At 41.2% G+C, this 15,232-nt stretch overlaps 1 protein-coding gene across 6 annotated transcripts in view; it reads right to left on the reverse strand.

The window, feature by feature from the left end:
• LOC149151416 (uncharacterized) overlaps positions 1–15,232 on the reverse strand; it is a 241,471-nt gene that overhangs the window by 146,432 nt on the left and 79,807 nt on the right. For all 6 annotated transcript variants that reach the window (XM_089439864.1, XM_089439862.1, XM_089439866.1 and 3 more), the window contains 2 exons: positions 14,593–14,679; positions 14,186–14,257 (listed from right to left, as the gene is read on the reverse strand). In XM_089439864.1, coding sequence (XP_089295990.1) covers positions 14,186–14,257; positions 14,593–14,679 — 159 coding nt within the window. The remainder of the gene's footprint in view (positions 1–14,185; positions 14,258–14,592; positions 14,680–15,232) is intronic.

Consider the following 15,232-nt stretch of genomic DNA (forward strand, 5'->3'; position numbering starts at 1 on the left):
ATGCACGTACTTTGTCAGTCAGTCAACGACGACAAAGATACAATCCTTGCCCTGTATCGTGGGCAATCCTGTGATGAAATCCATCGAAATGCTCTCCCATTTCCCCTCCGGAATGGGTAGCGGTTGCAATAAACCCGCAGGATGGCTCATCTCTCCCTTGTTCCGCTAGCAAACATCGCACTCCCTGATATGCCGGAGAATGTCCTCCTTGAGGCCCTTCCAAGAAAACCTCTCTCTAATGGCCCTGTAGGTTTTGGTAAACCCCTGATGGCCTGCCAATGGTGAATCATGTGATGCCTGGAGTATCTTCTTCTTCAGCTAAGGCCCTTAGTCAAGATCCGATCCCTGTAATAGATGATCTCATCGATCACCCTGAACCTGTCATCTGCCACCTATCTGTCCAGAATCTCACATGCAAACTTGTCTTTGGAGTACTCTACTAAGAGTCGAGCCCTCCACTCTGTATCCAAGCTCATAAGAGACAACGTGGCTGGTCTACGTGAAAGGGCATCTGCTACAACGTTGTTCTTACAGTTGACATACTCAATGTCAAAGTCATCTGCTTGGATCTTACTGATCCACTTCTGCTACCTCTCCTGCAACTGCTTCGACTCCAAAAAGAACTTGAGGCTGTTGTGATCAGTCCTCACCCTGAACCTGTTCCCCACCAAATACTGTCGGTACTTAGCCAATGCATGATGGCCAGCATCTCCTTGACATATATAGAATACAACCTCTTGTGTGGAAGGAGCTTCCGGCTCTCAAAGGCTATAGGGTGATCTCCCTGCATCAATACTGCGCCGATCCCCTCTCCCGACGCATCACACTCCAAAACAAATGGCTGAGTAAAATCTGGCAATGCAAGCACTGGGCAGCTGCTCATAACCTCCTTGAGCCTGTCAAAGGCTCGCTGCACTGTATCTGACCAACTGAATGCCCCCTTCCTCATCAAATCTGTCAAGGGTGCAGCAAGCTGTGAGAAACCTTTGACGAACTTCCGGTAGTAAGTACAAATGCCAATGAATCCTTGAAGTTCCGTCACGTTTCTCGGCTCCGGCCAATCTTGATGGCCCTCATCTTCTCCTCGTGGACCCTCACTCCGTCCACTCCAATGATGTGTCCCAAGTATAACATCTCCGTCAACCCGAACTCACATTTGGAGAGCTTGGCATAGAACTGCTGCTCCTCCAAGATGCGCAATACTGTCTCAATATGTTGGAGATGCTCCTCCCACATCCTGCTGTAAATGAGTATATCATCAAAGAACACCAACACAAACTTCCTCAGGTGACTACGGAAGATGTGATTCATGCAAGACTGGAATGTAGCTGGGGCATTGGTTACCCCGAAGGGCATCACCAAAAACTCAAAGTGCCCATAATGATATCTAAAGGCGGTCTTGGGAATGTCCTGCTCCCTCACGCAGATCTAATGGTACCCTGATCTCAAATCAATCTTTGAGAAGAACCGTGCTCCTCTCAACTCATCCATCAACTCATCGATCCTGGGTATGGGGTACCTGTTCTTCAGTGTCCTCTTATTCAGGGCCCTGTAGTCAATGCACATCCTCAATGTACCGTCCTTCTTCACCAACACCATAGAAGAACCAAAAGGACTTGTGCTCGGTCGGATGTGCCCAAGAGCTAGCAACTCCTGAATGGCCTGCTCTATCTCGTCCTGATAGGTCTTGGGATGCCTATAGGGGGTGGTGATCACTGCCTGGATGCCCTGCTCAAGCTCGATAGTGTGCTCAAACCCCCGATCCGGTGGCTGTCCTGGTGGAATCTCTCCAAACACTATGGCATACCGATCAAGGATGGACTGGATCTCTGGATGTACCGTCTACCCTGTAGTCCCTACCTCTGATGCACGCAGCTCCACTGCCCACTCTATGTCTCCCTTCCGGAAGACTGCCTCCATCCAATGAGCCGACACAGTCTAAGGCGGATATGTGTGTTGTCCTCGTATCTTCTCATGCCTCCCTGTCTTCTCATCAGCCCACTCCATCTCTAGGGTCTTCCAATCCGTCGTAACCTTCCCTAGAGTAATAAGCCATTGAACACCCAGTATCATGTTGGTGTCCGGAATATCGACCATGAAAAAGTGGTCAGTCAATGTGTAGGTGCCCATCGTCACTGAAAGCTCTGTGACATAACGAGCACATGTCATGGTCTGATCTCCTAGGACCAATACTGAAAACCCATCGAAGCTCTTTGTCTGAATACCTCTCCGCTCAACCATCTATGCATCGAAGAAGTTGTGGGTTGCCCCACTGTCAACCAAAACTGATACGCGCTGGCCACATACTGTCCCTCGTACACGTAGCGTCAGACACTTGGGAACTCCTCGCAATGCTGCAAGGGCCCCTTCGTTGGGTGCAAAAGATGCACCACCTACTGCTGGTGGTGGAGGTGGCAAAGGTCCTTATATGGCATGGCTATCTCCTGCCTCCACATCCTCCTCATCATCCTCTTCTCCACTACTCTCGGAGAAGACCTCAATGAAATGTGCCTTGCCAGCAGCACATCTATGCCCTGGTGCCCATGGCTCCTGACATATGAAGCATAACCGCTTCTTCTTCAGCTCCCTCTTGACATCATCGTCAATCTGCACTCGTCTTGGATTCCCCTTTGGAGGTGGAATCCTCACATCCTTCCCCTTAGACTAGAAAGTCTGTCTCTGGGGGTAAGGTGTCCAGGTCCTGGGTAAGACATCCTGTAGGTCCCGGGTCCTGCTGATAGCGTCCTGGAGTGTGGCTGGTTTAGTGGATCGGACTAAACCCCGAAGTGGCTCTGCTAACCCCTCAACATACATATAGACCCTTCGTGCCGTGGATAGTTCTAGTACCATCACAGAGACCCTCAAGAAATCTGCAATGGAGGTCTCTGGGCTCCCTGTCTGTTTGAGCCTCGTCAGCTCAACGAAATGTTGCTATGGATCCCTCCGGTGAAATCGCTCCATCAATCTCTTGGTAAACTCAACATATGTCATCACTGCAGAGTGCCCGAGTGTAACCATCCCATGAAACCACCAATATTGGGCCTCGCCATCCAAATGCAATATTGCCACCTTGATGGCCTCTGTCTCCGACATTTGGTTAAGCTAGAAATAAATGTCCAACTTTTCCACCTAAGACTTTGCCAAGCTGTTTGATGAACCATCAAACGTAGGCAATTGGAATCTACTCGCTACTCGGTGGGTGTCGCCATCATGGTAATGCCGGTACCCTCTGTGATGGTCGCGGGGTCTGCTATCCCGCTGGAGCTTAACAAAATCTCTAAATGAGAGGGCTTCCCTGAACTCCTGCCCATAGGCCTGGTACTCTGCAAAATAATCGCCCATATGTCCGCGCTCTGCCTCCTACTGGGCTACGGCCCCCGTGTCTGCTACTAAGAAAGTGGGCATGGTAGAGCGTGTAGGGGCATATGAGGCCACCTGCTGCGCAGTATCACACTGCTCTGGCAAGTGATGGGATGCACCAGATCCCTCACCAATCTGAAAAACTCGTGGGCTCTCATGCTGTCTGGCCTCTACTGCCGTGAATCTCTGTCCCATCACCTCAATCTGCCTCGACAGATCCTACACTGATTTGAGGAACATATCCGCAAATCTCTTCCCGTCCTCGCCGACCATCTGCTCTGCATCCACTACTGGCTCTCTCTGTTCTGCGTCTACCACAGGCTCCACTTGTTCTGCGTCCACCACAGGAACACAATCTCCCTCCACGTAGGTATTCTCCAACCTACATCCAGTGTCTCTGTACCTCTTACCTCTGTAACAAATGTAGGGTTCTTCCCCTGGTGTCATAGATTGCTAGCTCCACAGGCTGAGCCAGATCTATGCTCTGATACCACTGTAATATTCCTAACCCAGAATATTCCTCAAACCCCAGCAAAACTCCAACAAAATATATGCAAATGATATAATAACCCAGAAGCGATAAAATAACAGTGGAACAGCATATAATAATGTAAACTGGAAATATAAGCAGATACACAAGAAATGCAACAAGAAAATGCTAAGCCATTTTATAATAATGAGCAATAAAATGAGTACAAGAGGTGATCAGACAGATGGCACCTCGACTTGCACAAGGCAAGTGAAGAAATACTCTTAGAATGACAAGAATGGCCTCTCTACGTGGATGCTGCTGCTGCTGCTAGGAAACAAATGATGATTTGGGGCTGCTCCCCTCCTTGGAAAAAGCTGAAACTCTAGATTCGGACTCTACTCAAGAAACCCAGAAAACCCAGAAAGCTTTCCTAGAATGGTCGACCCCCGAAAAACACCCCCTTGGGGTTTTGCACAGTTCCTCATTGCTCTGCGCTGCCACTGAAGAAACCTCACCAGAACTCTGCCTGAAACTCTGCCATAATCCTCCAAGATGCAAGGGTTGATCCCCTGCTCAATCACCCAGCATAAATCCTCCTGCAAAAACCCCAATCCAACACTGCTGCCAGAAAGAACTGCGTCCCTCTCCCAGTGCTGCGCAGGCCTCCAAAACACTTTTGAAGAGTGATTTGAGTACAGTTATCTTGCTCAGTAGCTGGGGTTTAAGTGATAATTTAAATTTTGAATGTAATAGCAGATATCTCTATTTATCTTAATTTTATTATCATTTTCTTGCTCTATTTTTATGATTGGATTGAGTTTCGCAGGAAAATCTTGATTTTTAGATCATCAGGCGTTCGGGGAAGTTTTCAGTTGGACCAGCCAACTCCCGATCCGTGTTTTTTGAAGAGCCCAGCTTAATTTGATCCCAGGCTTATCATAAGATTTTTTTTTTGGGTGATGCATGAAGGGTTTTGAGCTCAGCACCTCTGTTAAAATTCAAAAAAAATAATTTTTTCTATGCCAAATCGATAGATCTGGCTGTTGAAAGCCTCAAATTATCAGATCTCCTAGGTCTAATATATTTGTCATTCATGTACATAGATCTGTAATTATTTTTTTGTTTTCTAACTTGGGTTTTTCTAGGTTTTTGTATATATTGTTTGGGTGTTTTATTGTTGTCTTGCAGCTACAGATCTGAGGAAGAAATCTGCATAGAGTCCAGATCTAGGCCCTGCAGGGTAAGATCTGGATCTCTGGGGTTCATTAAAATCGTTTTCCAGGGATACTATTCAGACATTTTGCAGTCCAGGGTTTTAAATTTAAAACTTTTTTAATCTTGAAATTTTTTTAAGGGTTTCACTTTTATTAAATCTAAAGCTAGTGAATTCGCAAATTTTAAGGGGTTTCTGGGCCACCAGTTTGCTAATTCTTTTCTTTGATTTGCGGCCTAGTTTGTGGAGTTCACTGTGCAATTTCAAAAAAAAAATTACAAGGCCCATAGCCTTTTGCTATTGCCTAGGTTCTTTCATTTTCGCTGCCTTTAAAGCCTGTTATCACCTCATCCCTGCGATTTCTCACACTGGCATCAAATTCGCTGGTATCATTTCTACTTGCTCTCATCTGTCCACAGCATTCTTCATCTCCTCCACTCATCGCTCAGATCCCCTCCTGCGGCTCCGTCTAGTTCTCCTTTCAAACCCTTCTCCCCGCACTCGCCATCCCTTTCATCATTCCATGTTGTTCTTCCAACCCGAACTCCTCACGTTGCCAAATCTGTGTATCCCCATGCGAACAATCCTCACCTCCAGCCAATCGTTGCTTGCCTGTCCGCTACCATTGCTCCATTACATTACATTTTCGACCTGCAAACGCATAGCAAATTCCATCAAAACTTGCATCCCTCAAACCCTCCACAGTTCCTCCTCGTTGTCCTAACCACCTCCATCTTTCGTCAACCTACGAGTTTTCCGTCCATCATCCTGCAAACCCTCACACAGTCCTCCCATCACTGCCCATCCACACGTCCAGCCTCCTTCCTCCTTGACCTGCTCCTTGCTCCATTCCGTTGACTTCCTCTCCACCATCAGGCTCATCTGCACAGCAAACAACAAAAAACTCTCGAATCTTATGTATGCGTTAGTCTATTCTTTTTTAGTTCATTTGTATATCACGACTAGGGTTAGTTGTATATGCTCTTTTTTTTATTTCATTTGATTTTTTCGGCTTAGGTTAGGCCCCTCTTTATTTTTTAAATTCGACTTTATTAGTTCAATTTTGGTTTTATTTTATTTCTTCTTCTTATTTATTTTGATTTTATTTTTCATTGTTTCATTTTGATTTTAATTTTTTATTAAAATTCAAAAATCTAAAAAAAAAAATCTAAAAGATTCAAAAAACATTTAAAAAATCTAAAAATTTTAAAAATTGTGGGTGACATGAGAATTATGAAGGAATTAAATTAAAGGGATTTGCGCTTTTACATTAAATATTTTAATGTGGCCTATGGCCCATTAAAATCTTAAAATTTAACCCTTTGATTCAGTTCGATTTATTTATTTATCACATTGAAGTTATTGCCTAAGGAATAATTAAAATTAAAATTTGAAGTTCCTTAGTGTTATTTGGTGATTGAATGCATTTTGATATTTCTCTATTGTCAAATGCGATAAACGTTTTAAATCATATTGATTGTTGGAGAATCTTAATTGATTCTAGATCTGGGTTATTAATGAAAATCATTTTAAATCTGGAATCTCTTGCATTATACAATTTTGGGCGCTTATATTGATCATTCCTGATTGTCACCATTTGTCACATATTGGAAAATTGTTCTGGATAACTTGTCTTTTTTTATTTAATCTATGGTTAATTCAAATTAAAGGCATTGGTCTATAATCATTTCTATCGGGTGGTCATGTCTTGGTTACATTAGCGTTTAATCTATTCATCTAAGTTAATCGAGATTCATTTACATTCGTCAAGTTGTCCATCTTTAAGTCTCCTAGAGCCTGTATTTCACAAGCTATCCTCACCCATTTACCTTAGGGGCTACCCCCCTTGACTTGTCTAGGAAAGAGTCTAAACGGAGTGAGTAAGGATTAAGAGTGACAACTCTTACTCTGAGCATTGTCATGGTGCCTAGACACTTTGGGCGACAACAGGGTGATCTAGAGTTGTAGTTCGAAATAACTACAAATGGACAAGATCTTTGAGAAGCCCACCTCTTGGATCAATTCCTTGCTACGGGAGCCCAGAACAGAACTAGCAAGATGGACCAGTATCAATTGCTGCAAAGGAGTGTCAGAGTGACAGTTGCAGTGACTAGGAGCGCCAGAGACTGACCAACGCAGAGTAGAGTTGACAACAATGCAGTTGGAACAGAGCAAAGGTCAACAGCAGCGTAGAGGCTTCAGAGGGTCAGTGTAAAGACTAGCAGCAGTCAAACTCCAGCAATGAGATGCATCATTCTAAACACTTGTTCAGTAATTTGGGATGATTTTCTGTTGTTGATGTAATAGCAGCAGCAGTTGGAGAAGGTTGCAGTGCAAATGCAATGTTGGCAGTGCCAGTGCTAGTAGCAGCACGGATGCAGAATTTGAGAGGGATTTGCAGTGTTGGCAGTCGCAATGCCAGTAGCAGAACGGATGAAAATTTGAGAGGAACTTGCAATCCAAATGCAGTGTTGGCAGTGGCAAGGCCAGTAGCAGTATAGATGCAACATTTGCGCATTAGTTGGTGGGCAGCAATGTCAGACATCAATAGCATAGAGGGAGTTATTTCAAAGTCAGAGTAATGTTTCAGCAAGTTGCATTACTCGAGCACATTCCTCACTAAGAGGGAGTGTTGATTTCTAGTAGCTTCATATGTGCTCTAAGTCTCAAAAATTGCAAGGAGGCTTAGACACACGCATTCTCCAATACCCAGAAATCGTTTTGGGAAATTTCACCCGGAGACAGTTTTATTAAAATAATTAATTATTTTTAATGGGTACCCAAGTCTAAACTTAGGAAATTAAAATAATTAAAAGGTATTAATCTAACTGTGAGTGAAACTTCTAGAAGAAGACAGAGATAGAGTCCAAATTACCTGAGCCATTGATTAGAATGTAATCTGGGTCGTTGGTTCTCAACTGGAGGATTATAAGAAGGACATCGATGGGCACTTGGAGAACACATCGAGTGAAGATCAGAAGATCGATTTTCTGAAGCAGCGCAGCTATCGAAAAGAATTTCGAGGCAATCTTTTGCAGTTTGGGGCAAGGATAGTTTCAATTGGAGATTTCTCTTGATCTAGGAATACTCAGCAGAGAAGGCAAAGAGAAATCTAGCAGAGGCGGTGCAGAGCTAGAGAGGCCGATGCAGGGCCATGCAGAGGCAGCGCAGAAACCCAAAGGGGATCTGTAAATTTGCTGGAGAATCAATTTCCAGAGCCAGAAGTCGAGGTGTGAGACCGGGAGAGAAAAAGTCAGAATCTCAGAGGCAAATCGATTAGTGGTGAAGAGTGACACAGACCCCAGTAGCTGTGACACAGGGCCTACGCAGGGATTGCGTAGAGACTGCGTAGAGGCAGCCAGTGGCTGGCCATTCAGTGGTTGGATCAGCCAAGATTCTAGTGATAATGTGAGGTAATCTCACTCATCTCTCTGTCAGTAATATTTTATGTATTGGATAGCCAGCAGGGCATCTAGAGATTGTATTCAGAAAAACTATTTCATAATAATAGAACCCTTAGAGTTGTTGTACCGGTTTTCCCGCATTGGGTTTTTCCAGGGATATTTGTCCAAAAATAACAATGTAGATGTGTTGTATTTCTTTCTTGTTCAGTTTCTTGTTTCCGCATTTTATTTAAATGGTGAAGGCTGCAGTGTATTAGTTTCTTTGTTTACTATAGGAAATAGTACGTAATTTTGTTCAGTGATTAACAAATAGAAGAAACGTAATCAGTTGTTGCAGTAGAAATTTGGGCATCCAAATTTTCACATTTTGTCATGTACTAATGCTTGATCTGGTTGACTCACAAGTCTATACAATCTACCATCACGAATCCCAATAACCCTAGCATCATCTATACTAGATGCCCTTTGACCAAACAAGTACTTTGCCATCCACAAAAGCAACCCTATCTCCTTTATCTTCTAAACAAGAAACAAAGACAAGATTCTTTTTCAAACCTAGTACATAAAGGACATTGTTGAGATGAACATTGTTACCAGATTCTAGCTCTATGGATGCCTTTCCAATTCCTTTGATTGCATAGCTATTGTTGTCTCCCAATTCAACCCTTTGAGACAACTTTTTTGTCATGCTTGAAAGATTCCTATGCTCTCCGGTCATGTGCCTTGATGCTCCACTATCTACCAGCCACATGTCATCATCATCTGCAAAGGAACCTGTCAAAGCAGAAAAGTAGAAGAAATCTTTGTCACCCTTGGATCTCTTTGGTTTTTCATCTTCTTCAACTTTTGTTGTGGAAGCATGTTGCTTCCCTTTTCTTTTCTTGTTAGTCATATTAGGACAATCTCTCTTGAAATGTCCATATTCTTGATAGCCATAACATTGTATCTTAGATAAGTCTTTCTTCTTCTTAGAGGAAGAAGACCCTTTTCCTGACTTCTTATGTTGAGGTCCAAACTTCTTCTTTCCCTTGTTCTTGAAGCGAGCTGCAAGGGCTTGAAATTCTTCATCTTAACAATCTCTAGACATTAATCTTGCTTCTTCTTAAGCACATGATGTCCATAATTGCTCAAATGAAGGAGCTTCTTTCCAACTGCTTATTCTTGTTGCAAAAGCATCCCATGATCTAGGGAGTCCATTGAGTGTTGTAGTCATAACTTCTTGATCAAAGATAGTTTCTCCAATAGCTGAAATTTGATCTCTGATTTGTAAAATCCTTACGAAGAATGAAGCCACAGTGTCGTCATTAGTCGTCCTTGTATTTCAGATCTCATTCTTCAAACTCATGGATTGACCAACATTCTTGATAGTGTAAAGATTTATTAGGGCATCATACATCTTCTTGGAGGTGTCATGCTTTGCAATGTAGGGGATGAGATGATCTCTAATGGAGTCTACTATTAGACTCATGGCAGTGATATCATCTTCCTTGAACTTTTCCTTTCCAGCTGGATCAGATGGTTCAGTAGTCTTTCCTATCACAATATCCAATACTTGGTTCTTGGCAAGTATAAGATCTATTCTGACCTTCCAAGCTTTGAAGTTTGATGATCCCTCTAGCTTGTTTTCAGATTTCATGGAGGAAGCCACGTGAGCTGATATATAAGGACTTTAGTAGGATGCTCTTTCTAGGGTTTCTGCAAAAGTTATCTCAATACAGCTCTGATACCATGTTGATTTTTTAGTGCAATTAAGGATAGCACAATATTTATGAAATTTGGATAATTACTTTTGATGTGTATCTTATTTTATCTTATTTCAATATATCATTTAGCAATTATACTTCAGAAATTCAACAATAGAACAATAAAGATCATAATGCACAAAATAGAGACAAAATTTACCCTAGGAAAACCCACTACGGGGAAAACCCAACAACTTTTTCAATATAGAAATTCTTTTTGTTCAATAAGAGACACACCTAGACCTGTGGTCAAACCTAGTCTTCTCCTCCAAGTCAAGTCACCCAAATTGAAGTTGCACTGCGTTTTACCGGCCTGATCCAGAAATTTCAGCCTCCTAGCAACTGTCCAGAAGCCCAGAATCTCAGCCCCTTGAAGCTACCTAGTAACCCAGAAAATTTTCAGCCCCTGATGCTGTTGCCCCAAGCAAATGTGAATCACAGAAAGAGACTTCTTCCCACACGTGCAAGTTGATGAGAGAGGAGAGAGAGAAACTCAACCTTCTTTATTTGTCCTTCTTCGTCCTTCTTGACCTCCTTCGCTTACCCATAAGTTGTCTTGAGTGAGGAATGCAAATCTGCCAAATGAGGAGCTCGAGCTACCTTTATATAGTAGTTTGTCTAGGGTAAAAAGACTTGTCTCTTGGCCGGGGCCAACTTGACTTGGAGGGAAGCCAACTTGTCACTTTTTGGAGCCAAAATTTATATTTCAAAAATTCAAATATAAATCTTTTAAAAGTCACAATGGGACTTTGGCTCAAGATAAATTTTCTTTGACTCAAGCATTTATAAAATATTCTTTACAATGATAAATATAATTACATCAAGTGACCAAAAGTACATTATGAAGACCGACCATAGTTACAAATTCAACATTCGCATTACAAACCCTGAACTCCCTTAGGAATTGTCAAAGTTGTCAATATAAGACTGCCATGTGTGAGTTTTTGTAATATTTTGAATGGGAAATTACGGGTATTTTTCCTGAAATGCCTCTTGAACAAAATTTTCACAACCAAATTATCATAAATTTAACAGAACATTGCCATGTAAAATAAAGCAATCAGCATGCGGCAAACAAGTACACAATAAACTAGAAAACAATCTCAACTTTTATTAATATATATAAACTGGGGTTTTACATGCTGAAATAACTAATATAGCTGAGATAGAACTGGCCTCAAGGATCTGCTCCAATGTTGCATGGGCCCTCCACCAAAACAAAGTTGAACTACCACTGCTAAGCTCTCTTGTGAATTCTGGATGAATTCACCAAGGGAGATGGGTACTCGCCCAATCTCACTAAATCACCCAAGGGTTTTCGTCCTGGAGCTACAAAGGAAGTAGAGAACTAGGTTTTCAAACCTCTCATACAAGAAGAAAGATCAAATCCAAGATGTCCTGTAATGGCCTCCTCCTCCTCTTTTTATAGATCTCATGGACCCCTCTAGAACCTCCTATTTTATTACTATTTTAATCATTGAGCACTTTTCCCTCTGTTATTTCAATTAAAATATTCTTTTTAATGTGAGAAAAGGGTAAATTGGAAACCATGCCTCCCTAGGTCACTGAAAATCGCTTCTAACCATCCCATCCTGTAGACCTTCTCGTTCTGGTTCCAGCGAGCTATTACACTAAGGTGTTATGTCAAGTATTCCTGTCGGAATGCCACCTGAAGCGTAATTAATTGAGTTAGGCTCAATAATAACGCTTTTTTTTCAAAAGCTGTCAAAATGTAACAGAACAAATGGCAAGCTATGCAGATGATAGTATACGCCAAGTGAATGCCATCGGATTCCATAGAAACTCCTCAAAACCCCATGAAACATCTCCAAAGCCCCTGGGCCTGCTAATGAAGTAAACTTGCACCTGTGACCTATTTGCATCCAACTCTGAAAATCCATCCTAACCATGCCATGAGGAACACCAAAAGAAGGAACATCACAATTTTCTGAGAGATATTGCACGGAAGCCAAGGTCACCTAAAGAATCTATAGACTCCAACCATGTGGTAAGTCATAGGTGCATCTTGACACTAGTTGGACTAGCCCATACACCAATGATCACCCCTACAAAAGCAAGCTCACATAAAACCATAAGTCCTCAATTGAGCCACCTAAGGCCCTCCAATCCTATATAGGAAAAAAGGAACCCAAGATGAAACACAAGGGAACGACCATGGTTCGACCAAAACAACAAGATACAAACAATAAGAACAAGACACAAATGCCTAGTACAAGCCCTCACATGTTTGTCACAATGCTTTTGACTTGTGACCTTGGGCTTACAATGGTGGTGATATATACTACAAAAAAATTTATATGAAACCCTGTTCACATGAGAGGTAACACACACAAAAGAGGCTGAGAATGTGCTATTGATTTAGGAAGCAAGCTACCTCAATGCTCTCACTAGTAGCACTACTTCAGCTGGGAGTGGCACCTGAGAGGAAGCTCCTAGTAGCCCTACTCACAAACCATTTATGTCAAATGGTGAACTCTATAACATTGAGCTCACCCCAAATGATATCCAAGAACCTCTACCAGATACTAGTACTCAAATTTATAAAGGCCAATCTCGTATTAACAAGACCTTTTAACACAATTAGACAAGGAAGAAAAGTATATATATTGCTGAATGGTTTCTTATGAAGGCAATCTCCAGGTAGGGGGTGTTCAATATGCAAGGTTGTTTGGGTGACGTCTACCTTCAATACAATATGAGGGTGACAACAACTTAATGGAAGGAGCGATAAGGGGTTTTGCAGGGATAAAGTTGTTACATTGAAGATAGATCACATACCTCCATGGCTTTTCTAGGAAACTGACAGGCATTGTTGCCAGTTACCCAAGTGACATAATGCATGAGGTTTAATGCATATGCATTCTCCGCATCAACAACTCAATTCTTAAAAAATTCTAAAAATTCTTGAGTTATATAATTTGAAGTTTTGTACTAGTGGGGGTAAAAATAAAGTGCTATTCTGTGTTTGTGGGGATGTTAAGAGTGGTAACACTCAATAAAATTAACGTTAGAAGTCATTAATGTTTGTGTCACTATATGTGTCAGTGACATGTGATCAATGTAGCAATAAATATTACTGTTAGAGGTTAGGTGGTTAAACAACCCAGGGGTGCCATATAAGTTGTACATGATGAATTGTGTGTGTGAGAGAGATGTAATGTTGCAGCAAGAATAATATATTATTTATATTGTTATCTCCTCATCGTCTGTGTATGTGATTTTCCTATAGAGAGGGTGCTGGTAGAGGGTTCCACTGAGTCTACATTGATGCAATGGGCATTAGGATTTAAGATATTTTTATTGTTTAGCCCAGATCATCTGACACTACTGGGGTTTGTTTTGAGAGAGAAATCTAGTAGGTAGACCCTTACACTCACATCATCTAATAGCCCATCTTAGAAATGATGTCCATAGTGAATTGTGGTTGTGCAAACTCAGTGCTACGCAGTGAGTACATATGTACAGACTTTCATGAAGATAACTACTCAAATGCTATGTATATTTTGTTGTGTTTATGTGGTGAAGTGTAATGAATTTCCTGTAATGAGTTAATTTCAATGGTCATACATTTTCAAGTTGTTTCTTTAATATATGTATATATGTAAGTAGTGTATGGATCGTGCTTAAAGATGGTATTTGATTTATTGAGAACTCAACTTAGAGTTAAAAAGTTAATTTGTTTGACTTGATGCCCTGTTAGCAGAGTGAGGCATCCAGGTACATGTCACATGATCACAAATACAAATCACTATCAGAAAATATGATAATTATATTTAAAGAGTGGATGAACATTGTCATAATGAAAGACTATAAATGAGATGTTTCTTAGTAGATATTTCTAATGATGTAGTGCAAAAATATGCTTCTTTAAGCCACTTAATTAACTTCCTGAGTGGTTACTCACGACCTTTAATAAGTAGAAAATAAGATGTGATTTTCAATCCCTTCGAATTCCAAATGGCAAATTCAATACCTGCATTTTTTTCAAGGATAGGTTGATGCGTTGAAGAGAATGGTCCAAGTGGCAAACTTTAGCCTTTACTATCTGCAAAACAAACAATTTTTACTACATGCATATAAATGATTTCCAAATTATTGAATCAAAAAGACTGTCCAATAGATTTTAGTAGCAATGTTGTGATAATGAGCATGGATCCCTGTGGAATATGATTAGTCCTATGATGATTGATAAGAATGTCGTAGAGTTACAAAAACCATGCCAAAATCATCCTTTAACATAATACCAATGGCCATCATTATTTTTAAATTCAACAATGTATGTCTATTTCCCTTTTGAAATAAAAAAGACACCACATTAATCCTCTGTGGTTATAAAGGCCTTAACTTAATGAGTTGGTCTTACTGTAGTTGTGAACAAACCTCGCCAACTTTTAAGAAGGAATGCACATCCCACACTGGGTCCCATGACAGCTCTGATCGATGAATCAAAGCATCTACTCCTTCCAACTATGCAAAACAATGTTCAAAGATGTAAATATTACAATCATGCAAGAAATGCATCACTAGGAAAATAAATACAAGAGAGAATATATATGTACGTATGTATCAATGATATCAGGATGAACTAGTCAATGGCCAAAACTGGAACCATAAAAAGACCAAACACAAAACTGGTCACCCAAATTATTAGACAATATATGCAAAATTTTCTCAACTATATAGCCTGTAAGGGTGAATATAACAAAATAGCAACAAGTGCAATCCATATCTCAACCAAAATACATAAGCCTAGAGGCTCTAAATGACCTCTAAAGTCCAAAAATAAGCATACTAATAACTCTACAGTCTAATCATATGAGAAAATCATCTAAATTTCCATCCTTTAGATGGGTAGATTCGGGATTGTGACTGAATCTCTGTTAAAGATCCAACATCAATGTATGTATCTTGTGGTGGTTGAAGTGGCTGCAAGTCATCCAGAATAAGTTCATCCACAATAGAAGGGAGGCATCATTAAATAGACAAAAAATAGGTTTGAGGGTAGTTGTAGGGTTTTGGG

Source organism: Pinus tabuliformis, chromosome 9, assembly GCF_031772625.1.
Source record: "Pinus tabuliformis cultivar Carrire ecotype Pingquan chromosome 9, CPIR1, whole genome shotgun sequence".
Taxonomy (NCBI): domain Eukaryota; kingdom Viridiplantae; phylum Streptophyta; class Pinopsida; order Pinales; family Pinaceae; genus Pinus; species Pinus tabuliformis.